Genomic DNA, 26,678 nt, shown 5'->3' on the forward strand with positions numbered 1-26,678 from the left:
CCCGGCGCGTGCTACGCCCATGCGCTGCATCCAGCCTTAATTTAGCTCACGCCACATTCGGAGGCAGGACTGGCCGCGCTGTGTCTCCTTCCCCGAGCCCCATCAGGGCAGCTGGAGCTGCCCTAAAATAATCTGCGGCGAGTGCTGCTCCCAGGGAGCCCAGGGCAGCCGTTGCTTCCGTCTCCCCTTTAAGCAGCCGGGAGCACCCGGCCGGGAAGGCTGCGCCGAGGAGCCGCTTGCTTTGGCGAGGGGATCCGCTCGCGGCCTTCGGCACAGGAGCGTGGCTCAGAGACAAAACCACCCCGGCGCCAGGAGCGGGCCTGGGATTAGCCCTGGTCTGCAGAAGCCCTGCACCCCCCCAGCTAGCAGGCAGCGCATCCCACCCAGGCTGGACGGGGCAGCAGGTCCCCCAGCCAGGGGACAAGGCACCGGCAGGATGCTACAGCCCTTTCCAACAGCTCTGCCGGTTATTTTTAAATGGAAGCACAACTCCTGGAGGCCTGGCTGACTTCAGCCTGTCTGGGCTGCTCTCCCGCTCCGTGCTGAAGGTTGAGACAACCTTTTTGGAGGCAATTACAAAGCGGAGACAGCCCCTGCGCAAGCAGCCGCCGCACGCTTGGGAAGGAAAGTTAGAGCTTAAAAAAAGCTCTGCAGGAGAAGGTACCGAGGCAGAGCAGATGGTGTGGCGGGAGCTTCCCGGGAGGAGCTGCTATCGCGCCCCATTATGGGAGCACACGGGCAGCAGGCTCGGCCGCCCCCCGCCCGCCCGGGGCCCCGCGCCCTGGCGAACGCGGGCGGCTCGGGGAGCCGGCAGCCCGGGGCTGGCAGCCCGGTCCCGCGCGGGGCTGCGGGTCGGCGCCGGCTCCGGGGCAGACGGGCGCTCCACTCCTCGCGCGCGCCGAGCCGGAGCGAGAGCTCAGCCGGCAAAACGCCGTAATTAGTAGTTTCCTTCAGCATCAAACACCCACAGCGAGCAGGTGGCTGGCGGTGCCGCTCGCCAGGGTGGGCTCGCGCTGCCAGGCTTTCTGCGCCGCTATCGGGCGGCCGGGCTGCGCTCGCTCTCGCTGCCGCTTCTCGCTTCAGCCGAAACCCGCCGCTCCAGCGCGGAGGGCGGTTTCGGAGCCGGCGTTCCCGCGGCCCCTCCGGCCCCCGTGCGGGGCGGCTCGGGGCCGAGGAGCCGCTGCAGCGGCCTGCCGGAGACCTCGCAGCCGGCCGGCCGGAGAAGCGCTCCGGGAGCGTTTCCAGAATAGATTCGTTTCCACAGCTTTGCGGCAGGGGAGGATCTCACACCGCGTTCCCAGCACCCTCCTCGGGAGGGCACAGGCAGGCCAGGCTCGCGCCCGGCCCCCCCCAGCCCCGCTGCGCTCGGTGCTGGGCCGTAGCAGACTCTCTCCAAGAGCCAAGCGGGGCTCAGCTCCCCTTCCCGAGCCAAAGGCTCTGGCCAGAGCTGTCACCGCTCCAGGAGGAGCCTGGGGCCCAGCACGCTTTTGCATTTCCCTACTTCCAGGTGCACGGCTCTGTGCGGGCAGTGGGATCGCCCACACCGAGCTGCTTCCTCCCCGGCACGAGCCCGGAGGCAGATCCTTCCCCGGAGCAGGAGCCACGGCACGGGAAAGCAGCATCCCGGGGCCGCGCTGAAAGTCCCGCAGCGCTGCTTCGACCCCCACGGCGCTTCCACCCCCGTGACCACCGGCCTCCGCCATCCCCTCCCTGCGCCCAGCGGAAACGGCTCGCTCGGCCGAGAGGGGGATTCAGAGCTAACCGAGACGCGAGGGCTCAGTTCCCGCCCAGCAAGGCCCAGTCTGGGCCCGAGCAAAGCTTTGCTGGTGAGGGAGATGCCTGCGGTCCCTTCGGCCTCACAAAACCCAGGCAGCCGGGAAGCCTTAGAGATGAGCTGCAGAAACCCAGTACGGGAAGAACACCAGTGCTTTGCCACCAGCCTAGAAAGCACCGTAAATCCTGCGGCTCCGGGAGCCGAGATAACCCGTCTCCCTTTTCCACACCGCCCGCAGATGGCCACTCCGATTTGCGGGGACGCGCTGCCCCGCGCAGCTCTGCGGCCGCCCCGTTGCGTCCCCGGCCAAGCCCAGCCCGGGCACCGCCGGATCCCATCCCGTCCCCTCCGCGGGACGCCGCTTTCGTAGCGTGCCACCACAAAAAGCGAGGTGCACGACCACATCAGAGAGCGAGCGCGGCTCGCGAGCCTGCGCGAGCGAACGCCCGGGGCATCCTCCTCCTCCTTTTTCATTTTAGGAGGAAGAAAAAAACCACGGAAATATCTTCTAGAATAAGTAACTGCTATTGCACTGCTGATATTTAGGGCTTCCAGCATAACAAATGGAGCTTCAGCTTCATTAGGTACCATGCCAACTTAATCCAAGACATCCAGTACAGAAAGAGCTTAAATTAGTTTAGCTGATGTTAACTTGTAACAAACAACACGCTAACGCACGGACGGGAAAAGCGACCTTCGGCCAGCCGGCGAGGAGCAGCAGCGGGAGCAGCCGAGCGGGACGTGCCCCGGGAAGAGGGGACGGGGCAGCCGCCCGTGTCGGGCGGCAGCTCCCCGCGGCGCGGCATGGCACGGCACGGCACGGCCCTGCAAACACCCGCGCGGGAACCCGGCGCTCGCTCGCGTCTTACCTGCCCGCTCGCCCCGGGCGCTGCTGTTGCTGTAGCCACCGCGGCGGCACCGCGAGCACCTTGTAGCCAGGCAGGAGGCGGCGCCCAGCCGCGTCCTGATGGGGAGAGGCCCCCGGCTGCAACGAGCCGCAGGTGCTTCGTTAAGGCCCCGGCGAACACGCTGTGACGGGCAGAGCAGGGACGAGCTGCGGGGAGGCCGCCGTCGCGCCAGCCGGGGCCGGCTCACGCCCCTGACGCCCCTCGAAGGGCTTTCGCGGGGTGCTGCAGCCCCGACTGCTTCGTGGCGCCCTCCGGGCGAGGGAGGGCGGCCGCCCCGGCGCGGGCGGGCGGGGGGGAGCGCGGGGGCACCCGACCGGCGCCGAAAACGGGGCAACTCGGCCGGGCTTCCTTAACGCCGTGTGCACGTTCCCCGACGGGGGAATTCCTAGCAGGCTGTGTCAGAGCAGGAAAGGTGGTTTATATCCTGTGCCGAGGCCGGGGCCCGACCTGGAGGCGGTGGGAATTCGGGGGCGGACGGAGGGACTGCGGGATTCGGGACGAAACCGCTGACGCGGTGAGAAAAGCAGGCCGGGGAGGGCTGGGAGGCGACGGGCGCTGGCAGGGCGCCGCGGCGCTGGCGCCCGCAGCCCGGGCCCCTGCTCGGGAGGGCGTTTGCTCAGGTGCCGCCGGGGCTCGGGAGCCGGCGCTGACGGCTCGGCCCTCCTGGGAACCGGGTTAATTAAGAGGAGAAGCCGGAGCGGGACGATGCTGCGGAAGCCCTCGGAGCCCCCTCTGCAGCCCTGCGAGGACCACGCCGGGCGAGGAGTGACACCAGCTTGATTTTCTTTTGCTGCTTTCTTTTTTGTTTCTTTTTTTATAATCCCCTCAAAGTTCTTTGCTGATAGCAAATTGTTATCATGAAAGCGCATCCAGCGTTGCGACGGCAGATAACGCTCCGCTCGCTCCCGGGCCCGGCCGCTCCAGCTCGCCGCTGCCTGATAAACTCGCACGGCAGCTGCAGATGAAAACACAAGCGCCAGCGCTCAGGGATTTATCACGTTAAGCTATCTCAGCCCATCGCTTCCTGCTCGTCAGCGCTCTCGCTGCGGGCGCTGGCACCGCCGCGGGACGCTGAAGTCCAGCCTGCGCGGGGGCAGCTGCTCCGCGGGACGTGTTCTCGCCGCAGAGGCGGCAGCAGCAGGCGCCGGGGCCGGCGGAGCCGCCCCAGCCCCGCGCGGGGCCGGCCGCGGGGCCGGGCTCGGGCGCGAGCGCCGCCGCCACCGCGCTCGATCGCCCGCTGTTAGCAAAAGTGCCGAAAGATAGCAGCGTTGCTGGCAGCGGCGGCTTCGATAGAGGTTGTTTGTGAAAGCGCCGGGTGCGAGGCGGCGCGGCGGGAACGGAAAGCGTGCCGCGGCCGGGCTGCCGCGGGCGAGCTCGGCCCAGGCGGGCTCCGCGCGCTCCCGGCCTCGGGGCGCCCCGCGCGTGCCCGCCCGGGGGGCCGCGCACGTCCCCGCCGCCTGCCTCGGCGCTCGCTGCCCTCCGGGGACTGACCGCGCTGGCCCTGCCGCCGGGAACTCTTGCAAAATTGCTTCGGCGAGGCTTTTGCAATGTTTTATCATCAGTTTTTTTTTTTTTTTTTTTTTAAACAGTCCAAAGGGCAACAAAAAGCACAAGGATTCATTCCCGCCCCCGACACCGTGCCCACGGTGCCCGCGTTGGTCCCCGGGTCTCTCCGCGCCGCGAAGCGCTGCCGCTCCGGGGCTCGGCCTCGCGGGCCGCGGGGCTGGCGCGGGGCTGGCGCGGGGCGGGGGCCGGGGCCGGGGGCCGCGCGGCGGTGCCGGGGCGCCCGAGGGGCCGGGCGGGGCGTGCGAGGCCGAGGAAGCATTGCCGGGGAGCATCTGTGCGCGGTGGGGACCTGCGGCGCCTGAGCTGAGATGCGTGGCGGTGCCAGCAGATACCTGCTAAGCGGAGGAGCGTGCACTAGCGTGCGGGAAGCCCATTTTGCAAGTGCAAGCACCCGTGTGTGCATACGTGAGTGTGCATGTGTGTGCAGGCACCTGTGTGTGCATACATGTGTGTGCAGGCACCTGTGCATGTGTACATGTGTGCATGTGCATATGTGCAGTCACCTGCATGTGCATACATGTATGTGCATGTGTGTGCATGCTCCTGCGCATGGGTGCATGTACATGTGTGTGCATGCACCTGAGTGTGCATACATGTGTGTGCGTGTGTCTATGCATGTGTGTGCATGCACCTGTATGTGCATACACATGTGTGTGCATGCATGTGTGTGCACATACTTGTGTGTGCATACATGTGTGTGTGCACGCGTGTGCAGCAGCATTCAGCCCCCCGAGCCAGAGCTCTGGGCCCAAACGGGGCCGCTGGCCCGGGCCGCCATGGGACCCGCAGGGCCCTCGCCGCCGCCGCCGGGTGCTTGGCGAGGAGATCGCCCTGCGTCTCGGGCTGCTGTGCCCGGATAAAAAGCGTTTTTGTCCCTTGGCCCGCGCACAAGTGCCGCTGGCTGGCATGTGCGCTGGGGCGCAGCGAGAGCCTCCCCGGGGCTCGCTCGGCGGCTCGCTGCGCCCGTCGCGCCGGGGAGGCGGCAGGGAGGCCGCGGGGGCCGGTGGCAAAGCGATTGCCCCGCAGCGCGCGCGACGGAGACAAATTCAATCGTCTCTTGCTCGGATGAAACGCTCGAGCGAGCCTCATGCTGCAGCCCTCCAGCAGCAGCTCCTGACCGCGAGCGCTAACGACATCCACCCAATTAGCTGCTGCGAACTCCGCGTCGCCCGGAGGATTGGCAGATGAAACCATCATCGCGAGGCGCGAGCAGTTAATGCTGCTAATTAGCCGTCCCGCGAATCCTCACCCAAACGCTACCCCTTCCCCACGCGCAGGCGCCGGAGCCGTGCCGGGCTCCCGCGGCGGCGGCGGCGGCGGTTTCCCACGCGGCCGGGGTGGGGGGGTCCCCGTTCCCCGCGGCCGCCCGCTCGCCGGCCCCTTCCCGGCGCGGCGCTCGCCCCGCTCCTCCGCGCTCCTCCGGCCGGGGCCGCCCGCGGCCTCGCTCCTCCGCTCCTGGAAACCAGAGATGTTTACCGAGAATTCGCCTGGCCCGGGGATATGTTATTTTTACGCGTTGCTATAGTTACCGATACCATTATAAAATTAAGCCTGAACCTCGTGGAAGAAATGGATCTGTCAGAAGCAATTATTTAAAGGAGCGAGCTGTTTATCCGGCGGCCGGCGCGGGGAGCCCCCGGAGCCGCCGGCGGCAGCCGCGGGGCCGCGCCAGCCGGCCGGGCTGAGGCGGCGCTTTCAGCCCTCTCCTCGGCTTCCTCCCGCAGCTTCTGGTTTTCCCATTCACCCGGCTCGCGAAATATTTTTTCCTTTCCCTCGCACTTCTCGTCAGAGGGGCAGTTGTGCCGGGCTCGGCGCGGCTGCCAGCTCCCGGGGCCGGCGGCCAAGCGGAGCGCGGCGTTAAGGTCGCGCCGCGCGCCCGGCGGGCAGCGCGCCCGGCTCGGCGCCCCGGCGCGGCTCGGCGCCCCGCGGGAAGCAGAGCCGGCGGCGTTCCCACGGGCCGGCCTCAGCTCCCGCCTCGTCCCGGGCCGCTGCCGAAAGCCCCTTTGCACCCGGCGGGGCGGGGGGGGGGAAACCAAAGTGAAGTAAAAGTTTCCAAAACTGGTGCGAGTTTGGTTTCGCCTCCCTCGTCCTGCTGACGCCGGGGGTTTCGTGCGAGCGGGGCCGGCCAGCGGGCAGGAGTCGCGGCGGCGGAGCTGCAGCGCCCTCGGCGCAGCCTCCCGGGAGCCGCCCGAGAAGCCGCGGGCAGGTGCCGCAGGAGCGGAGCCCCTCGCGCCGCCTCCCGCGCCGCGGCGCCTCGCTCCCCACGCGTGGCTTTTCGCTCAAGCTGTGCTTGCGGGGCTGGAAAAATATCTGTTGGGCTGGAAAGAGCTGAGCCCTCGCTACGTCGGGAAACCAGGGGGAATAATAACGCCGCAAGCGAGGCCACAGCACAAAAGCAGTTCCTATGACAACCCCAAATCCCCAAACTGTTTATCCTCTTTAATAAAAATCTACAATAACCGTGAAGCCGGGGAATAAGATTCAATAAATACAACATGAAATAAATCAGTAACAGCACAAAGCGCGTAAGCGTTTTGCTTCCGCTCCGTCCCTTGCCTCCCGGAGAAAACGCCGCCCTGGTAAAGGGGCCCGCTCCCGGCCGGCGGCGACCTCGGGACGGCCCGCGGGACGCCAGCGCGGGCCCGGGTGATGCCACGCGGCCCGGCGTGGGGCCTGCAGGGCTTCTCCTGGGGGCAGCGGAAGGGTCCCTGGGACCCTCTCTGCCCCCCCGCAGAGCATCGCCGCCGTTCCTCCAGCGCCCGCGCGGAGCCTTGCCGGTGCCTCCGGACACCGGTGCTGCTCCCCGTCAGTGCCCTGGCACCGGGAACCCTGTGGCACTGCGGGGTCCCCATGGTGTTGCAGGGCCCCTCTGGCATCTCAGAGTCCCTGTGGCATTGCAGGGTCCCCGTGGCACCGCAGGGTCCCGATGGCACTGCAGGGTCCCTGTGGCACAGCAGGATGTTTGTAGCATTGCAGGGTCCCTGTGGCATGACAGGGTCCCCGGAGCACTGCAGGGTCCCTGTGGCATGGCAGGATGTTTGTGGCATTGCAGGGTCCCCATGGCACCACAGGGTCCCGATGGCACTGCAGGGTTCCCGTGGCATTGCAGGGTCCCTGTGGCACCACAGGATCCCCGGAGCACTGCAGGGTCCCTGTGGCACAGCAGGATGTTTGTAGCATTGCAGGGTCCCTGCGGCACTGCAGGGTCCCTGGAGCACTGCAGGGTCCCTGTGGCATGGCAGGATGTTTGTGGCATTGCAGGGTCCCCGTTGCACCGCAGGGTCCCCGTTGCACCGCAGGGTCCCTGTGGCATGGCAGGATGTTTGTGGCATTGCAGGGTCCCCGTGGCACCGCAGGGTTCCTGAGGCTCTCCAGGGTGCCAGGGCACTGCACGGTCCCCTGGCACTGCAGGTTACCCGTGGCACCGCAGGGTCCCCACGGCATGACAGGGTCCCTGTGGCATGACAGGGTCCCTGCAGCAGTGCAGGGTCCCCATGGCACCGCAGGGTCCCCGTGGCATCTCAGTGTCCCTGTGGCACCGCAGGGTCCCCGTGGCACCGCAGGGTCCCCGTGGCATCTCAGTGTCCCCGTGGCACCGCAGGGTCCGAATGGCACCGCAGGGTCCTGTTGCTCCAGCCAGCACAAGGCCGGTGGCCACGTGGATGGTGCCGAGGCGCGGAGGGACCCGCCGGCGCGCGCGGAGCCGCCTCCCGGGGCCGGGCTCCCGGCTGCCTCGGGAGCTGCCGCGGCGAGGGGGACGGGGATGGGGATGGGGGGCAGCACGGGTGCGGCCCGGGGGGGGGGGATCCGAGCGTGGGGGCATCCCAGACAGACACCAGCGCCCGAGGACGGAGGCGGCCGCCAGAGCAGGCTGGAGCAGCGCGGCGCCCCGGCCGGCGGGCTGGCCGCTCCGCTCGCTCTGCCTCGGCTCCGGCACGAGCTCCGGCTCCTCGGCCCCTGCCCGGCGCGTGCTGCCGGCCGTGCCGCCCCCCCCCCCTTTTCCGGGGAAGTTTCCCGCCCGCAGGGGTTGCGAAGGGTAAATTGGGCTGCCCCGGGCCCGGCCGCGTCCCCCCCGCTCGCAGTGCCGCGCGGAGCCGCGCTCGCCCGCACCCCCCGGCCGCGCTCCTACCTGCCGGCCGCGCTCGGCGCTCGCTCGGGCTTTCCCCGCCGGCGCGGCCCGGGCTGCCGGCTTAAAGGATTTTCCCACAATAACCACCAAATCCCTCTCCTGGGCGGTAAGCCGCGGACCTGGCCCTTCCCTAGGTGCACGGCGCTCCCGGCGCTCCGCGGCCGCTCGCTCGCTCGCCACCTCGCATATGCTTTTCTCAAAGTGGATTTTCCCCCTCCCAGCCCAGCCCGATGCTTAAAAAGCCCTGAAATCCCTTCAAATCTGATTTCATTCCCCCTCGCCCGCGAGGTCTCTCTCCCCGCTCCGGGTCTCACCCACGTGTTTTACGTACGCTGCTCGCCGTCCCCGCGCGGGCTCCTCGCGCCGCGGCTGTCCCGGCGTCCTCGGCTCCCGCGTCCCGCCGGCGGGGACGGGGCCGCCGGCGCCGCCCGCGGCCGGGGCGCTGGGTGCTGCGCGCCGGGCCCTGAGCCGCTGCCGAAAAGGAAATGTCCCCAAACTGTCCCCAAGCCTTGAGCCGCGTCCCCCGGGGCGGCTCATGCAAACGCGTTTCCGAAGCGGCTCCCCCCCGCCCCAGCAGCGAGGTGCCCGCGCGGAGGAGCGCGGCCCCGCGCCCCACGCACGGGCGCGGATGTTGCGTGCTACCTTGTTTCACTTCTCTATTTCGATTTCGCAGAAAAAAAGAAAAAGCCCCAGATAAAGGAAATTGGAGGCTGGCATCTGCAAACAGCCTTCAAGGGCTCCGGCGGCGGCCGAAGCGCGAGGTTCCTCCGCCGGGACGCGCGCGCTCAGCTGACGCCTTCGGCGGGCGCGCGGTGCCGGGCGCTGCGGGGGCCCGCGAGCGCTCGGAGCTGCCCGGCGGCTCCGGCGGCCGCTCCCGGCGGCGCGGGTGCCCAGACCTCCGCGTGCTTTACGGGCCGCGAAGCGCGCGCCGGCGGGCCGCTGAGCGCGGCGGGCCGGGAGCGTGGCGGGCTGCGCCCCGCTAGCGCCTCTGCTTCTTCTTTCCCACGCCTCGCAGGAAGAGCCCCGCTTCCGCCCCCAGGACGGGGCTGGCGGCCGGGTCCGCGGCGGTGCCCCGCTTTACCGGGCCGCTCCGCGGATGCTGGCGTACTCGGAGGCGCCGGGGCCGGGAGCCCGGCGCGGGGCCGCGGGCAGGGGCTGCAGGACAGCGTAGTGAAGGTCCGCGTCGGCCGCGCCGTGCCGCTGCGAGGGCGAGAGCCGGAGCCGCGCGTGGGCCAGGGCGCCAGGAGGACGGCGCCGGCGCGGCCGCCCCTCTCCCGCGAGCCCCCCCGGGAGCCTCGCGAAACGCCCGCCGGCGCCCGCCGCCCCGCGCTCCTACCTGCTCGGGCGCAGCGGAGGCCTCCGGGTCCGGCCCGCCGGGGCTGGGGGAGAAGAAGCGTCGTTAGAGCGGCCAGGAGCAGATCCCGCTCGCCGGGCGGCACGGTGCCGCGCGGACGCGCCCCGGCTTTCCGCCCTGCAGCGGCGCTGGGCTCGGCGGCGCCGCGCCGCCCGGCCCTGCCCGCGTGCGAACTCCCCGGCTCGGCAGCCCGTGCCGGAGGCGACGCAGCCCCCGACCGAAAGCTCTGTCTTTCCCTGGGGGAAAAGCTCCGGCTTTTCCAGAGCGGGCGGGAGGGCGGACAAGGCTCGCGGCGGGGAGCGGAGGCGGCGGGTACCCACCTGGGGCTGCTGGCGCTGCCACCTGCAAAGCGGAGGAGAGCAGGGTGAGCGGGGCGCGCGCGGCCCCCCGCGCCCGCCCGCCCGCCCGCCGGCGCCCTGCTCACCTCCCCTCGTCCGCCGGTAGACGCAGAGGGTGACGAAGGCGACGAGGAGGAGGACGGCGAGCACGGCGGCCGGCACGGCCACGCCGGCAAACGGGGCGCTCTCTGCGGGGACGCGGGGCTCAGCGCCGGCGCGCGGCGCCCGCGGGGCCGGGCCGGCGCGCCGCCCGCTGCCCCGACTCACCGTGCACCGACACGGTCGTGCCGGGGCCCCGCTGGTAAACCTGCTCGCCGGAGCCCGCCTGGAGCTTCACGCAGTAATAGGTGCCGGCGTCCTCGGGGCGGGCGTCGCTGATGCGGATGGTGAAGTCCGTGTTGGAGCCGTTCGCCGCCCGCCTGACCCGGGGGAAGCGGCCTTTCTGATCGTAGACGGTCTGATTGCCGCCGCCCGAGAGCTTCAGCCACTTGACGGGTCCCGCCGGAGCATCCGCGGAGACCTCGCAGCGCAGCGTGAGCGCCTGCCCCACGGACACGGCCGCCGCCGCCGGCTGCCACAGCTGGAAGCGCCCGTCCGCCCCGGCGCCGGCACCTGTGGGCGACGCCGGGTGACGGGCCCAAGGCCGGCGCCGCCCGGGGGCCCTGCGGCACCGTGCCCGCGCGGGGCCGCCGGACCCCGAGGACGACCCGCCGGCAGCCAGGCCCAAAGCGGGGAAGGGTTCAGGCGGGAGCTGCCCGCCGCCGCGGGGTCCCCGAGGCTGCAGCGGTGCAGAAAGAGGCCAGTTCCCGGGAGGAAAAGCCCGTAAGCGTTAGCAGGACTCTCGCAGCGCACCAGGCGTTCCCCGCGGCGGGGGCCAGGCTCCCCGGCTGCTCCGAGCCCCGGCCGCCCCCCCGGCCCCGGGGCGTCGCGGCGCCTGCACGCCGAGCACCGCTTCCCGGCACGGCGCGGAGATGCTGCAGCCGGGGATCGCCAGGACGCCGGGGAAAAAAGAAATCCCGCGCTTGCCACGGCCCTGGGGACCGCGCGCAGCCCCCGGCGGCGGCTCGGGCCGCGGCCGCGGGAGCAGGAGCGGTCCGTCGGGACGGACGGGGCCGAGCCGCGGCGCCGCCGCCGCCCTACTCACCGGCGAGCGGGGCCAGGCAGAGGCTGAGCAGCCGGACGAGGAGCGGAGCGGCGGCGGCCGCCGGCAGAGCCATCGGCGCCGCCGAAAGTTTGAGCTCCGACTTCGGGAGAAGGAAAACGAGAAGCTGCGCAGGAAGCGGAGGCGAGCGGCCGCGGTGCTGTTAACGCTTGTGGCGCCCGCCCGGCCGCGCGCCGGGGCTTAACCCCCGCGACGCAGCGCCCGGGGCCGCAGCGCCGAGCTGCCCGCCCGGGGCTGGCTGCCGGGGCCGGGCTGCGCCTCCGCTGCGGGCGCTGGGGCCCGCAGGCGCGGCGGGGCGCGAGCAAGGCGCGCGCTCTGGGGAAGGCTGCGCGTTTCGGAGCTGCGCGCGAGGTTCTCCAGCCTGCGGGGAGGGGCGGCGCGGGGAGGCGAAGCTCGGACGCCGCCGCCGCCGCCGCCGCCGCGCAGGCCCCGGGCACGGGGCCAGGGGGCTGGGAACGCCGCGCTGCGCCTCCCTTCCCGCTCTGAACGACGGGGACGGTCCCGTGCGGCTGGGGCGCAGCGTGCTGGGCTGGCGGCGCAGGGTTCGTGCTCCCGCTGCCCGTGGCGGTGCAGACATCGGGAGCAGCGGGCATAGGACAGCCCGTGGGGCTGCAAACCCTCCGCGGGGCTGTGAACCCTCCATGGGGCTGCAAACCCTCCGCAGGGCTGCAAACCCTCCGCGGGGCTGTGAACCCTCCATGGGGCTGCAAACCCTCCGCAGGGCTGCAAACCCTCCGCGGGGCTGTGAACCCTCCATGGGGCTGCAAACCCTCCGCAGGGCTGCAAACCCTCCGCGGGGCTGTGAACCCTCCATGGGGCTGCAAACCCTCCGCGGGGCTGTGAACCCTCCGCGGGGCTGTGAACCTGCTGTTGGGCTGCAAACCCTCTACAGGGCTGTAAACCCTCCACGGGGCTGCAAACCTGCCGTGGAGCTGCAAACGTGTCGCAGGGCTGCAAACCCGCCGCAGCACCACCTCGCAGGACAGCAGCTCAGCGGCCTTCAGGGCCGGCAAGGATATGGTCCCGTGATGCACCGTGGCAGAAATGGTTTGGAAATCCTCTGGGCTTATGTGCATGAGAGAGGAACTTGTCCAGCTGCCGTGCCTTTCCTTCCCCATTTGCAACGAGTCCACCTCAGAGCCGTGCCGTGCCGTGCCGTGCCATGCCGTGCCGTGCCGGTGGGCAGCGGGACGCAGCTCTCAGCATGGCTCCGGCAGCGCGGGCGCCGGCTCTCGCCTGCCTGCTGCTGCTGCTGCTCGGCGGAGCCCCAGGTGAGTGCAGGGCACGGGGCCGCCCGGGCGCCGCGCTCTCCCGCGCCCTTCCCTCGCTGCTGCCAGGACCGTCCTGCCCCCAGCCTGAGCACACGCCGGGCTCTTCCCTCCCCTTCTCTTCTTGCTCCCTGCTTCCATCCCCGGTGGGAGAGTTGGCTTCACTCCGGCCGGCCCCGGGGAGCCCCTATCCCCGCGGGCCGTGCAGCCCCGGGGGTCCCCGCGCGGGTGGTGCCCGTGCCGCGGGACCCTCGCAGCCCCCCTGCTCTCGCTGTGCAGGCGCCGGTGCTCAGGGGACCTGGAGCTTGTTTGCACAGGCAAGGGGACATTCGGGCACACTAGCCGGCCAGGCACTGCGTGTTTCTATTTCCACTGCAGAGCACAACACAGTCGGCTGGATTTGGAAGCTATGTTATTGAGATGCTTCAAAGGGAACCACTTTCCTCTACTGGTGACAAGTAGCAATAACTTTTGCTTAACTGGTGTAGGCTTCAGCTTCTAACTGTGCTCTGATAGAGCAAATCAGCCCTGGAGTTCAAAGGAAATTAGAGCGATTAAGTGCAGAAAATGTGGTATTATATCCTCATCTGTGAAGAGAGCTTGCTTTAGGAGAGTTTTGTGTTTTATAACCTTGTTCCCTCCTGATTGATCAAGAAGGATGGCCCATGACATGGGACATAGCAGGGCATGCCAGTACGATTCAGCAGCTGGGATTTGTTTGATGTTTTGGCTGTACGGAGTACTAGGCGCTGTCATTCAGTAAAGATGCAGCTGTCTCAACCTCGCTGCTGAGGCCTGCAGTCGAACTGAGCTCTGTGCCTGCTCATATAAGCTGAACCTCTACCACAGGCTCACCTGCTTTGGAGTGCTGGCCCGGGACTTTGGGCCAGTCCTGCTGCCCGCAATCCCTGCTAACAACCTTGTGCATGCCTGTAAATTTGGCCCCGCTGCACTGCAGTAGGCCCGAGCATGGCAGTGGGAGCTTTGCAGGGCTCTGATCCTCCAGGTGACCCTGCTGAGCAGGGGGGTTGGCCTAGATGATCTCCAGAGGTCCCTTCCAACCTTGCTGGTTCTATGCTGGAGAGGGCTCTGAAGGCAAGCGAAGAGCCTGACACTTGGGTGGGCAATTACTGAGGGAGAATTCTACTGAGATCAGGGCCACAGAGCCCCTCCTGCGTTTGGGGGGTACGTAACGGGTTTTGGTTTTGCTCCAGGTGCCGATGCTCAGAACGAGCTGCAGCAGCCCCAGCGGGAGGTGACAGTATCCGTGGGGCAGACGCTCACCCTGAACTGCACCGTGTCTGGAGCCACTGTAGTAGGACCTGTGAAGTGGCTGAAGGCTGAGGACAAGGTGAATCGGACCGTTTATGAAGATAAAGGCTCCTTCTCCCGCGTAACGAGGGTGGTGAATCCGTCCAACACGGATTACAGCATCCGCATCAGCAACGTTCAAATCGAGGATGCTGGGACCTATTACTGTGTGAAGTTTCAGAAAGGAGAGCAGGATAAGGTGTATATGTCGGGACAGGGCACGAACGTGCTTGTGCATGGTGAGTGGCGCTCTCAGCCCTGTCGCTCCCTGAGCAGCTCCCACCTGGGAACCAGCCCTGCCGAGCACAGCTGCCCCGTCGTGGCCAGCTGTGGTCCTGGGATGAGCGGGGGCCAGGGGCGGGCCCCTGCGTACCCCTCCCCTGCCCAGGCCACGTTCCCTGCTGACAACAGGAGCAAGCAGGTGCCCCAGGCAGATCAGGGGATCCCCCCGGAGAGCTGCCTGGCAGCCAGGGGCACAGGCTGTGCAAAGCCGAGTAACCAGTCCACCGCGAACAAGGGTGAGCGTGAGCTTGCCGCTGGCCGTGGAGGCGCGGTCCCTGAGGAGGCGGTTGTTTGCTCTTGTCCTCCTGAGAAAGCTCAGTCCCACCAGAACCCTGCACGGGACGATAAGAGCCTGCCCAGCTTCAAACGTGCCCCGCTTCCTGCTCTCTCAGCCTCATCCTGAGCTGCTCCTTGCCCTGCTCCCGTTACGACGCAGGCTAGGCAAGATCTGGCACCCGTGCAGGATGCAGCCGTCGGGAGCAGAGCTCCCACCAGGCTGAGCCCTTCTCCCAAGCGTGCCCTTCATCCTGCTGTCCTAAGAGCAGCACAGAGCCCGCCCCGTGCTCACTAAGGCCTGGCTCCTCAGGGCCCGCAGGCTTGTTGAATTCAAGAGGTGGCAACCAGGCCTTGTGAGTGCTGAGTCCTGGGCCTGGGCGCCGTGGCTCTAACCTGGCAGGACCAGCCCATCCCACCCACCGCCAGCAGATTTAAGGACGTAAAACCTGTTTCCGTATGGGGGTGGATGCTGCTGGGACCAGAATTCCCATCCCTAGCAGGCAAGGTGTCACACACCCCCCTCTCCCCACCGCAGATCAGCACCTCTCGTCCCTCCTCGGCCTCCTGATCGGGCTCCTGCTGGAGAAGGGGGTCATCGGCCTCGTCCTCTTCTACCTCTTCAAGCGCAGGATGGTGTGAGCAGGTGAAGGCCGCCGTGTGGCGGGAGCCCCCCGGCCGGTCAGAGCAGCGTCCCCGCCTCCAGAGAACCTTCCCGGGGCGGGGGCTCTGCCTTTGCAGGGCCCCGGAGCTGTTTCCAGGCTTCTTCACATCCTCGCATCGTCCCGCCCGGCCCTCCCGCAGCGGGAGGCGACGCTCGCGCGGCCGCGGCCCCCCGGACGGACATCGGCCCGCGCGCGGCCCCCGGGCCGGGCGTGCCGGCGGGAAGGGCCGCGCTCCGTGGTCTTTGCTGTTTCTCCCTGGAAATAAACGGCACGGAAACGCACGCGGCGGCTCGGGGTGCTCGGCTGCGGCCCGCGCCGTCGGCCCCCAGCCCTTCCCGGCTCCCTCCGCCGCGCTGGGCGGCCCTGGGCGGGAAGGGGGACGCTGCGTTCCCCGGGCAGGGCGGCTCCCGCACGGATCTGCCCGGCATGGACCGGGACGGCAGGTCCGGGACCTATCCAGACGGGCGGGCGCCGCCGGATTCGGCTGCCATCCGAGGCGGGAAACGCCGGCTCCCTTCGGAGCCGCGGGCTCCGCTCCTCGGCCCGCGCGCGAGGCCGAAGCCGCGAGGATGCTGGTGCCGGGGGCGGGGGGGAGCTGCCTCGGGGGCCGCAGGCCTTAGGGCGCCTCCCGTCCCCGCTCCGCCGCCGCCGCCGCCGCGCCGCTTCGCCCCGCACCCACCCCCGCGGCGGTGCTCGGCGCTGCGCACCACGCTGCGCACGCGCGCCGCCAAGCCGCCAGGGGCCGCTGTGGCGCAGCGCCGCTGTTTCCGCCCGGCGCGGTTTGTGCGGGCGCGCGGGGCGGGGCCAGGCGGGGCGGGGCGGGGCCAGGCGGGGCGGGGGCACCCGGCGGGCTTTGGGCGCTGCACCGCGGCAAGATGGCGGACAGGGAGGAGGCGCTGAGGGAGTTCGTGGCCGTGACCGGCGTCGAGGAGGAGCGAGCGCGCTTCTTCCTCGAGTCCGCCGGCTGGGACCTGCAGGTACCCCGCGCCGCCGCGGGACCCACCGCCGGCCCCGCCGCCCGGGCCGGCCCCGCCGCCCGCAGGCCCCAGGCCCGACCCGGCTCGGCCCGGCCGGGCCCCGCCGCCGCCGCCCCCTTCGCTGGGCTGCGAGCGTCGGGGCCAGCTGCAGCCGTGGTGATTTGGGCTATAACCTGCCCTGTTTATCGCATCGATCCGGAAACGGTTCAATTCTCGGTGCCAGACACGGAATTCGGAGTTTGCCGGATTTACATTGTTTTTTCCCTAAAAGCCGGTGGGGTGTGTGGGGGGGTGAGATCGCTGTTGATCGTAGCAGTGGTCAGAATGCCCCCAAATCAGGTGAGCTGTCAGGCACCTGGTGTCTTCCCCTACTCAAGTATTCTGGGCTTGCCTAATTAATTACTGGCCGCTACCCTTGGGTGTCACAGATGCAGCTGTTTCAGAATATGAATTTTAGTGTAACCCCTGCAAAAATGATGTGGTATAAGGGTCTCTGTTCAGGGAGGTCATTCAGGAATAACTATTCTGGTAAATGTCCTGCATAAAAAAGCCAAGCACTAAAAACTGGCATTAGGAGCTTGGCTTTACTAGGGCTTCTGTAGGGAAGGAGAAATCATGTAAAATATCTTTCATGTTGGTGTGGTTCAGGAGTTCTAATGTGGTAAAAACTTTAGATATATCATTACTGTTTGCTTGTTTTTTTTTTTATTTTTTGTGGGGCTGCTTGCTCTCACCCTGAAAAGACGCTGTGGTGTCTCTTTTCAGATTGCCCTTGCCAGTTTCTATGAGGACGGAGGTGATGACGACATCCTGACTCTTCCCCAGCCGACACCCAGCTCTATATCCAGAGGCACTGCGCCCAGGTGCGGTGAGAGCATCATAGAATCAGTAAGGTTGGAAGGGACCCCTGGAGATCATCTGGTCCAACCACCCTGCTCAAGCAGGGTCACCTAGAGCATGTTAGACAGGGTTGCATCCAGGTGGGCCTTGGATATCTCCAGAGAAGGAGACTCCACAACCTCTCTGGGCAACCTGGTCCAGTGCTCCGTCACTCTCACGATGAAGAAATTCCCCCTCACGCTCAGGCAGAACTTCCTGTGCTTCAATTTCTGCCCATTGCCTCTTGTCCTGTTGATCTGCTTGTCAAGAGTTTGTAAACCTGCAAGTGGAAATTACTTATTTAAAAGTACATGCTAAATCTAAAGTATTGATGTATGATATTTATTAGAGTAGACATCTTTGCATTTTGATCTGCTTCACCTTATATGACTCTTGAGAAATTGTGGAAACGTCAGCATTTATACATCTTGGACTCTGATGTTGTTGCACAACTCATCTAACGATCAGTTAGGATAACTTGTCTCATTGCTCAGGAAAAACTTGATTTGTGTTTTGAGGCTAGAAGACAATCAATAGGTAACTGTCTTAGTTTTTATAGGCAGCCCTTTCATTTAAGCAGATTAGATCTCCCCAGGAAAAATATCTTGTAATTCTGTATGATGCCTTATCTGATCAGGGTCTAGCATTTTACAAGAAGTTGATTTGGCCTTAACAAATCCCTGTGCAGTCAGGAAGTACTATCCCATTTTAAGGAGGAAAGAGTATGGAGAAGAGGCTTACTGACTGTATAGCGAAGGATCTGTGTGGAAAAGTGGTCTCAGTTGAATAAATTCCATATTGCAGAAATACCCTTCATCTCAGTTTAGATCGCAGGTAACAGCCTCAGCAGAAATAACAAGAGTGAAAGGAAGTAGGGGCTGGACTTGCTTGGGGCCTGGAAGGGTGACCTGAGTTTGTGTGGATTCGATAATGGCTGTTCTCTGAAAAAGGGAACAAAATTTAGTATGTTAACAGAAGATGACTGAGGATTTACTGCTTTTGCTGTACTTGCAACCACCTTCTGAGTCTCCTCCTGTGCATCTGCTATTCTTTTTTATTGATATAATTGGAACAGATGTCTCAGGAGCTCAGTTCACCGCTCAGTTACCCCAGTGCTGACCTATGATTTCATAGAAAAAGGAATTGGACCCTGAAAGTAGAAAAGAGACAAACTAGCATGTTATGTATGTTCAGGAGCTTTTTTTTTATGCGGTTGAAATGTGTCCTGAGGCTGATGTGCTTTGACTCTGATTTGCAGTGACCATCGGGTAACATCGTTCAGAGACCTTGTTCATGCACAGGAGGATGATGAGGAAGAGGAAGAGGGACAGCGGTAAGTTTTCAGTTAAAGACTTAGGCTTGTGGTTTTGCCTCTGTCCTCATGCAATGATTTGCCACTTGTATACATTTTTTTTAAAAAAAAAAAGACAGTGTAAGTGGATATGAAACTCCTGTCCTTGAAATCTCAGATTTGACACAGAAAAGTTGGTCAGTGCAAAGTCTGTGTGCAAGCATGTGCTCAGCACTTCTGTATGAACACCAGTGTTCATCACTGAACTGCCTTGAAAGAGGGGAAAATCTGAGGTAGCATGTGGAAGCCCTAGATTTGGAAAAAGGTTATGAGTAACATTTCTCTCTGTAGAGAACACAAGTGTGGGAACATTAGAGGGATTGATTGTTCTTTTTGCTTGTTTGTTTTCCTTTGAAGTGCGGTTTAAGGGGAATGTAATGGCTAAGGAGATGGAAAGGAAAAATGTAGGTCCCTTTTCAACAGGGTCTTTCCCTCTAAGGAATACTAGTGGGGAAGTTTTCTACAGTATCAGCTGCAAGTAGTTAAATACACTCAAGGTTAACATACAAGGTAAATTGAATGAAGCTGATGCACCTTAAGGTGGCTGAGATAGGTGGGCTGCATGGTCTCCTGCAATGAGATGTGAGCTTGCTCGTGTTACAAGCCAGCTGGAAAGTATGAAGTGCTCCTGAAAAAAGACTGGGTTTAATTGCGCTGTGTTGGCTGTGGATTTATTGCTTTCAGTTCAGTCCTGTGCGTGGTGATCTTTAAGTGTAGAATGAATGTGTGTCTTCCTTCAAAATACTGTTTGGATGTGGCCTATATTCTTTCATCTCAGAGAAGAGCTAAAAAAGGTATCAGACAAGTCAGACCTGCTGAAATTCATGTTAGGAGTTAGCAATGCAGCTGGTGCTAGAATTTGAAACTGAGCTCTGTCAGTCTAGACTCTCTCTCTTGCTCAACCTGAGGGAGTTGAAGGTCTGGGATTACTTCATGATTATTGATCAGTGGATAACTTTACAAATTCATGCACTGTTGGGACTGTTTCCCAAAATTCTGTAATTGCCACCTACTATAAGTGGCTGCAGTAGAAGATACACTAGTAATAGCTGATATTTGTGCATCTAAGCTGTTTCATTAAGCTTTACAAAAATGAACAACCAAGTCCTGGTATAAATCTGCTGGGTCCTCTCACATGCATCTCCTGGAGAAGCACAAGTCCATGTGAAGGAACTGCAGTCTTAGCCAGAAGATGTGCACTTTCTGTCTAGGTTTTATGCTGGAGGCTCCGAGAGAAGTGGACAGCAGATCGTTGGCCCTCCAAGGAAGAAGAGTCCCAATGAGCTGGTGGAAGATCTATTCAAAGGAGCAAAGGAACATGGAGCAGTGGCGGTGGACCGGACAGCCAAGAGCAGTGGCGAGACTAGCAAGCCTAAAGTGAGGAGCAATGAGTTCTTTCTTCCTTTCCCTGTTTCAGTTTTTCTCTGCTGACAGAATCTGCTCATCATTGCCACTATGATGGCTCTGTAGTGCTTCTGAGCCCTTGAATTTTCTTAAAACAGCTGTGTCTCGGTTCCTCTGTTAGTGCAGCTCTAGCTTATGTGTCACAGTGGCAAGAAAAGCCACTTCGCTGTGTCAACTTGTTCAAGCTGGTCACTGTATTTGTGGGATAATACATGAAATTGCCACTTATTCAGAGTGGTATTGGGGAAAGGGTTCCCTGGGTGTATGTTCTATAAACTCTTTGCCTGCCTCTCTCTCGCAGCCTTTTGCAGGAGGAGGGTATCGGCTTGGGGCTACTCCAGAGGAGGAGTCTGCATATGTGGCAGGAGAGAGGAGACAGAACTCTGCTCAGGATGTGAGTATCTCTGGCTGTTCTGTTTGGTAAGTGTCACCTGAGGGATTTCTGTATTACAGCTGCAAAGCTTGAGAGCACAGAGAGCTATAAAGCCTGACGGGTGCATCTTGCTTCCTGTAGGATTTCTGATGAGAAAATAATAGGTGCTTGGGCCTTAAATAGTTTTCTGATGAATTTCTAATGAAGAACCTGGGTGCTCCTTAGGAGTGCAGGAATCTTTACTCTTTGCACACTATTTGCATGATCAATATAGTCAGACTAAAGAAGCTGAGAAAAGTCCTCAGCTGTTGAAGACTCATGGAGCTTAGAGCACCACTGCAAGATGCTCTCTTGCTTGGCTTGTGAGCAAATGTCCACCTTGACCTTGGTGGGAGCTTGGCTTAAGCTTCTAGCCTAATACACTTTTGACTCTTCAACTATATTTATCAAAAAGGGGACAGTGGTGCTGTCTGCGATGTCACCTTCTAGGAATTGATGTGATAGCCAATGCCTGGGTGTTTTGGGTTTTTTTTGTTTTTTGTTTTTTTTTTTCCCTGTTGATTATACCAGCTCAGAGGAATCTTGCTGGAACTTTGTCTGCAGCTTGAAACCCCTCTGTTGGTCATCAGCTTTTCACTTTGCTTCTGGTTATTGTTCTTACTAAGATGTTTCAGTGGAGCTGATTTTTTTTTTTTTGGGTGGGGGCAATTGCAGGTGCATGTTGTACTGAAGCTGTGGAAGAGTGGGTTCAGTCTGGACAGTGGAGAACTGAGGAGCTACCAAGATCCATCCAATGCCCAGTTTCTTGACGATATCCGTAGAGGGTAAGAGGGGAGAGAAAGAATTGACTGCATGGTGAAACGCAGGTGTTTGTGAAACCAGGAGCACTGAACCAGTAGCATGTTTCACTTGCTCTTTCTTAAGAGGGCTGAGCTCTTAATATTGAAACTGCTGGGGGGAAAATGTGGATATTTATTTTAGATGAATGGGGAAGCAGCCTTGGTTTGTGTGGGGCCTTGAGCATTCAAAATGAGCAAACGGACTGTCAAATTTGGGGTGACAATTTCTGATGCATCACAGAAAGGCATGCTCTAGCTCTAAGCTAGAGCATGGGAAAAGTAGCCTTTAATTTGTTTCTGGGGAGGTACGTGTCTACCTTGTTAATTAAGCAAGAATATCCTGTGATTCCTGAAAGTCCAGAGGTCTGTGTTTGCACCAGATTCTGTGGATGGCACTTCTTCACTATCCAGACTTGTTTCTTCTTCAGGCAGACTTCTTAGAATACCCTCTGTCTTTGCAGGGAGGTCCCAGCAGAGCTGCGCAGGTTAGCACGGGGTGGTCAAGTGAACTTGGATATGGAGGATCACCGTGATGAGGATTATGTGAAACCTAAAAGTGTCTTCAGAGCCTTTACTGGAGAAGGACAGAAGCTGGGCAGGTGAGGAGGACTGGTGTGTCAGTGATCTGTGAAAATCGCTTGAGAGTTTTAGTGGGATGATTGATTCACCTTTCTGAGGAGAAGATGCTTAGTGTGTGTGGTATGTGAGGTGTTCCTCCGAGAGAGGAAATGGGGCTCGCTGTTGTATACTGTGGGATGGCTCAGCCTTTTAGTGGCAAGAGGCAGATCTCTGGTTTGAAACCATCGCATTAGGTAATGTAGAAGCAGTTTTTCATAGTCATAAGACCCTGTTCCTATTGGTGTATGAAGACCCATGATGAGGTACTCTAATGGGAGATGGTAGAATTGAAGTTTATGGACAGGTGCCTACTTACCTGTGAGCTTACTAGCTGGTTCCTGAAATCTTATTCTTGGACCTTTCCAGTTTGCATTGGTGTCTCTTGCCTAGGAACCCTCGTAGCCAGGCCCAGTAGGCAATAAGTTTGTATGCGTGACTCCTGGCATCTTGCAGCCTGGTGATTCAGTTGGTTTATAACAGCTCTCCTTGTGTCTTTCTGTTCTCAGCACTGTCCCCCAGGTGATGGGCACCAGTTCACCAGCCCAGCAGGCAGAGAATGAAGCCAAAGCCAGTTCTGCCATCAGTATTGATGAGTCGGAGCCCATCACCAACATTCAAATCCGGCTCGCTGACGGCGGGCGACTGGTCCAGAAATTTAACCACAATCACAGGTACAAAGGCAGCAGGAAACACAGGTTACTAACTGGGAAGGCCTGAATGACACTGCGAACTGTGCACAGCTGGAGCAGATGTTAAAATCCTGGCTAGCCTGCTAAAGGGAGCTCTGGGGATCCTTCTGTATAGGTGAATAGGAATAAACTTATTGTGGGGTTTTAAGGCAGTCATTAACTGTTCAAAGGATAGAATTTGCTTTCCAGACAGTGATGGATCATAGTTGGTGATAACTGTATCTGAGAGGTTCAATATTATTAGCGTAGCTTTTTTTAATGTCAACTATAGAAAAAGAAGCTGTCAGGTAATTAGGAGCTTGGTTCAGTTGTTATGACTTTCAACTGAATCTTTTCTACTGGGCTATTCCCTGAGCTGATTGGAGCACAGTTTAAAATAGTTCAGTTCCCTTGGCTGAGCAAAGCTGGCTGTATAATCCATTGCTTCGTTAGACTTCTGTCCTGAAGTTCTTCTCATCTAGCTGATCTTAGAGAGCCTGAGCATGCTCCAGTTCTTATAGGAGAATAAAGCATGCTACAGAGTTACAAAAACATTCTTCCAGGCTCAGGTGCAGGAAATAGATCCAATGTTGCTGTTGGACAGTGAAAGGAATATTTAGTTGAAAAAAAATAAGTTGGAAATTCTTAAACTAATAAAGCAGCCTGCGTTATTTCACTGAGCAGGAGCCCATGGAGGAGCAGCTGAAACTGTAGATTTGTCTGGCTGTGGCCTCTGCTGTTAGTTGGGAAGCAAGTGCAGCAACTGTAGGATTGCATGCTCTGGGAAGGGTGAATTTAGGCTGTTGCCATGGACTTCTGCAGGGTGTGAAACAACAATGTCACCCTTGTGTTTGATCCCTTTGGACAGGATCCGTGACATCCGGCTCTTCATAGTAGATGCCCGGCCAGCAATGGCTGCCACCAGTTTCATCCTCATGACCACCTTCCCAAATAAAGAGCTGACTGATGAGAACCAAACCCTGAAGGAAGCCAACCTGCTCAACGCTGTCATTGTTCAGCGGTTAATATAAAGGAACTCATCTCTCGCCACACGCCTGCCTGCAGTGCGCATGTGCCGTCTCGTCCTGTGCGTGCACCTGTGCCGTGCAGCACAGGCTCACATCTACTCGTAGCGCTGGGTTCTTAGGTCTTGGTTGGACTTTTTTCTCTTTAGTTGCATTTCCCATGTTTTTTTTTTTTTTTTGTGATGATCAGTGGACTTTAAAATAAATAAAATGAACCAGTTTTGAAAGGAGCTGCAGCCTATTGTGCCACATTCTCCCATGGGAATGTAGCTACCTTTGTGGATTACATTACTGCACCCTTTAGAGGGGAGGAAGGTAAAGATGAAGGGAACTCCCAGGGAGCCGTTTCTGTCCATGCTAACTAACTGCTTATACCAATCTATTACTTTTTCCTCTTCTCCAAGGACTGCTACAAAATACTCTTTATTTTTGCACATTAAGTATAGACTACACCAGAACGGGTGATCTGATTGCCAGACTAATAATGACACTATCGTACGGGCATTGTGGGGGGAAATCTTTGTGAAACAGCTGTTGTTTTTTAGAGTGTGGGGAGAGCTTGGATGTGTCTTGCTAGCCTTTTCTGGAGAGAAAGTTTTGACTCTCCTTCCCTCTGCAGAACTTGTATGGGCTTCATTGCAGTATCCACCTACTCTCTCTGCACTTTCTCCGGTAGTCCAGATGGACTGTTTGCAGTTTTAACTTGCTGTATTGCTTTTCTTTGAGAAATACAACTTGCTGTTGACTTGTTCTCTCCAAGAAGGCACAAAGCTGAATCAGTGAGAAGTGATTAAAAGGCAAGCAGTGTATCTTACTGGAAAGCTAAAGGTTTTATTTTAAAAGATGAACTACCAAGATGTTGGGAACAGCTCAGGTTTAAAAACTCAAGGTTGTAGTACCCATTGACTTATTTCCTCTCCTCTGCTGAGTACCAGCATAGCTGGACACCTGGAATTTCCCAGCTTTGGTCTGTTGCACTGTTCCTGTTTTGAGCTCAGGTCTCCATTTCTTTGAACATAACCCTGTGGGTGAATTCATTGCTCCTAGGCATGAGGGACTGTTGGCACTGGCTTGGTTCCGGCATGGTGTAGCGCGTGCTAGTTGCCACCTAGTGTTGTGCCACGGCACTTTGCGCTGACCCGCGGCGTGCTTGCTGTTCTAGCCCTGGGCTCCGGAGCGGAACTTCCGAGCTGTGCTGAACTCTAAGGTTCCAGACTTCAGCTAAGTAGGAGCTGCGCTAAGACCAGCAAATGCCTCTTTGAAAGAAGCTGGATTGTGGCTATGCAAAGTGTTAGAGCATGCACCATGTTTCCTGTGTTACAGGACCCAGGGCTGTAAGGTGACTAAGTTTACCCCCCTCAGTGCTCTGGAGCTTTCAGATCCTCGCCTTGGTATGAGCAGAGAACAAACTAGATAGGTGTAGTCTGGGGGAGGACCAGCAGGTTGGACAGGTTCAGCATGAGGAACTCGCTTGGCTGGATGTATTAATGCAAAAGTGCAGGCGTAGATACTGGACCTAAGTTAGGGCATTTTTTATAGCAGTTTCTCTACAGAGAGTTGAATTAACTCACATTTTTCATTGCTAACTGGATATATAATGTGCATAACAGCGAATTTGTAAATTGTGAAAACAATCATTAAAAACGGGCGAAATAGGAACATGGCGTTTGACCATTTCTAATAGTGGCTGCCATCTATTGTATTTTGGGTGATATGTATCTCAATGTCTACTGTTACCGCTTTGGAGTGCGGTGCTTGCAGGCTTCCGAAAGATAAACTGTCTTCAGCTAAATGAGATCAAAAATCTTGGCAGCATTTTTAAAGATTTGTTCTGATGGGTGAACTTGGGGTTTGCCTGCATCATTTGACGTTCTAGGTTGTGACCGCTTAGTTGTCTCTGTGAACCAGTACACAGAGAATCCAGAAAAGGAATTTCCCTCAAAGCTAAGAATAGTCACAACTGCCGTGTGGGAGGACACTTATTTTAAGTTTGCTCATTAGAGGAGGTTTTGCATCCTTGTTTCCTGACTTTGCTCTCCTCACATGCCATTTTGGGGGCCTGGGAGAACATCTTCCAGAGTGCTGGACAGGATGTGGCCCTAGAGCCAGAAAGAAAGTGTATCTAACGGACAAGAAATCGTTTGTCTCTTGTTTTTGCCTTGGTTAGTTGGTGGTATCAGAGGATCGAGGAGGTGTCTAGTTGGCATTTGTGATCTTTGGCTGGATGAGCTGGCTGCATCGGTGCCCCCACATTAAATGGGAATTGGCTGCTAAGCAGGCAACAGCCCCATTGAGGATTTTGTTGCACAGACGCTGCTCTCTGATGGGAAGTTTCACAGCCAGGTTTTCTATCAGATAGCTCCTTGGGAGTGGGATGGAAAGGTGGTAGCTCAGGACCAGGAGTCCTTCTGAAGTTGTTTCTCTGCCATGAAAAGTGAATTTTACCCCCTAAGCCGGAGGGTGGCAGTGCTGCAGAGAAGCCACTCTTCGCAGGGAGGTTCCTGCTGGGAAGTTTGCTGCAAGCTCCGAGCTGTCTGCAGGGAGCTGCACCTTGTGCTCATGTGCCTTTCCGAGCTGGCTGGGATGCTGCTGCTGGTTCCTTCTTCCTCTGATTCTTCCCTTGTTTTTTGTTTTTGTAAGTAATGAGAAGTCCTTATCTCCTGGCGAGCAGGATCAGCTCCGTCCTGCCGCCAAGCTATCTAAAGTTTATCTGAGTGAAGCACTGAAGTGGTATCAGTAACCGAGATAGGCATATCTTCTTCCAAAGCTGACAAAAGAGCCTGTGGTGCCAACTGAAATTAATACACATGGAATCTGCTGTATTAAGTTTGTCTCCTTTCATACAAAATAAGCTGTAAAGCAAAAAACCCACCTAGGCTTACTATTTGGGAAAAATAAATACACTAGACCACACAAAAGGAAGGGCTGGAACGAGACACACTGCTTCTATAAAGGCTATGAGCAGCCTCGCTTGTGCAGCTCCTGGATGTTTCTTTCTAACTTGCCCTGGCAGGAAGGTAAATGTGCATTTCTGACTCTCCTATAGTTTGTAATTGTTGTTAGTGAGTTTATTTGGCTTTCTCTATAGTTAAGATCTCCCCCCCCTTTTTTTTTTATCATTTTCTGTGTTCTAGCAGTCATAGTATGAGATTGGGCTCTTCTAAAACTGACATGTACACGCTGTTCAGCCTACAGAGAAGTGCCCTTTCCTCCTCCTGTGCCTGGGAAACTGTCTTTCTTTGGAATTTTTCTTTTTTGATCATTCTCTTACAGTGGTATTCTGCCCGTCTTTCTGTTCTTTCATACCCTCTCGTGTTATGGCAGTGCTTGAGGTCTCAAGCAAAAACTCGTTTTTTTTTTTTAATTTCTGCATGCCAAGATGCAGCTCGAAGTTTTACTACTGAGCTGTTTTGTCTGTGGCTGATGTCTTTCACTGCATGTGAGTGTTTTTCTTTGAATATTGTACTTCAGCAGTTTTCCTTCTCCCAAACTGCCAGTTGCAGGGCTGCTTCAG

The 26,678-nt window shown here is 59.7% G+C and overlaps 3 protein-coding genes across 3 annotated transcripts; 2 read left to right on the forward strand and 1 right to left on the reverse strand.

Annotated features, from left to right (window-relative positions):
* Window positions 1–9,366: 9,366 nt before the first annotated feature.
* LOC134147957 (tyrosine-protein phosphatase non-receptor type substrate 1-like) lies at window positions 9,367–11,286 on the reverse strand. The gene is made up of 6 exons (XM_062589556.1): window positions 11,214–11,286; window positions 10,337–10,681; window positions 10,156–10,257; window positions 10,052–10,073; window positions 9,714–9,756; window positions 9,367–9,577 (listed from the first exon to the last, which is right to left on the reverse strand). The coding sequence occupies exons 1-6, from the start codon at window positions 11,284–11,286 to the stop codon at window positions 9,455–9,457; spliced, it is 708 nt and encodes a 235-aa protein (XP_062445540.1). The 3' UTR covers window positions 9,367–9,454.
* Window positions 11,287–13,468: 2,182 nt separating this feature from the next.
* LOC134147959 (signal-regulatory protein delta-like) lies at window positions 13,469–15,007 on the forward strand. Its single transcript, XM_062589557.1, has 3 exons — window positions 13,469–13,505; window positions 13,714–14,049; window positions 14,904–15,007. Exons 1-3 carry the CDS (start codon window positions 13,469–13,471, stop codon window positions 15,005–15,007), a joined length of 477 nt encoding a protein of 158 aa, XP_062445541.1.
* Window positions 15,008–15,873: 866 nt separating this feature from the next.
* NSFL1C (NSFL1 cofactor) lies at window positions 15,874–23,391 on the forward strand. Its single transcript, XM_062589353.1, has 9 exons — window positions 15,874–16,007; window positions 16,773–16,870; window positions 18,145–18,219; window positions 19,449–19,614; window positions 19,943–20,035; window positions 20,729–20,838; window positions 21,315–21,452; window positions 21,978–22,142; window positions 23,008–23,391. The coding sequence occupies exons 1-9, from the start codon at window positions 15,906–15,908 to the stop codon at window positions 23,168–23,170; spliced, it is 1,110 nt and encodes a 369-aa protein (XP_062445337.1). The 5' UTR covers window positions 15,874–15,905; the 3' UTR covers window positions 23,171–23,391.
* The last annotated feature ends 3,287 nt before the right edge of the window (window positions 23,392–26,678 follow it).

The sequence above is a fragment of the Rhea pennata genome, chromosome 16 (assembly GCF_028389875.1).
Source record: "Rhea pennata isolate bPtePen1 chromosome 16, bPtePen1.pri, whole genome shotgun sequence".
Classification (NCBI taxonomy): Eukaryota; Metazoa; Chordata; class Aves; order Rheiformes; family Rheidae; genus Rhea; species Rhea pennata.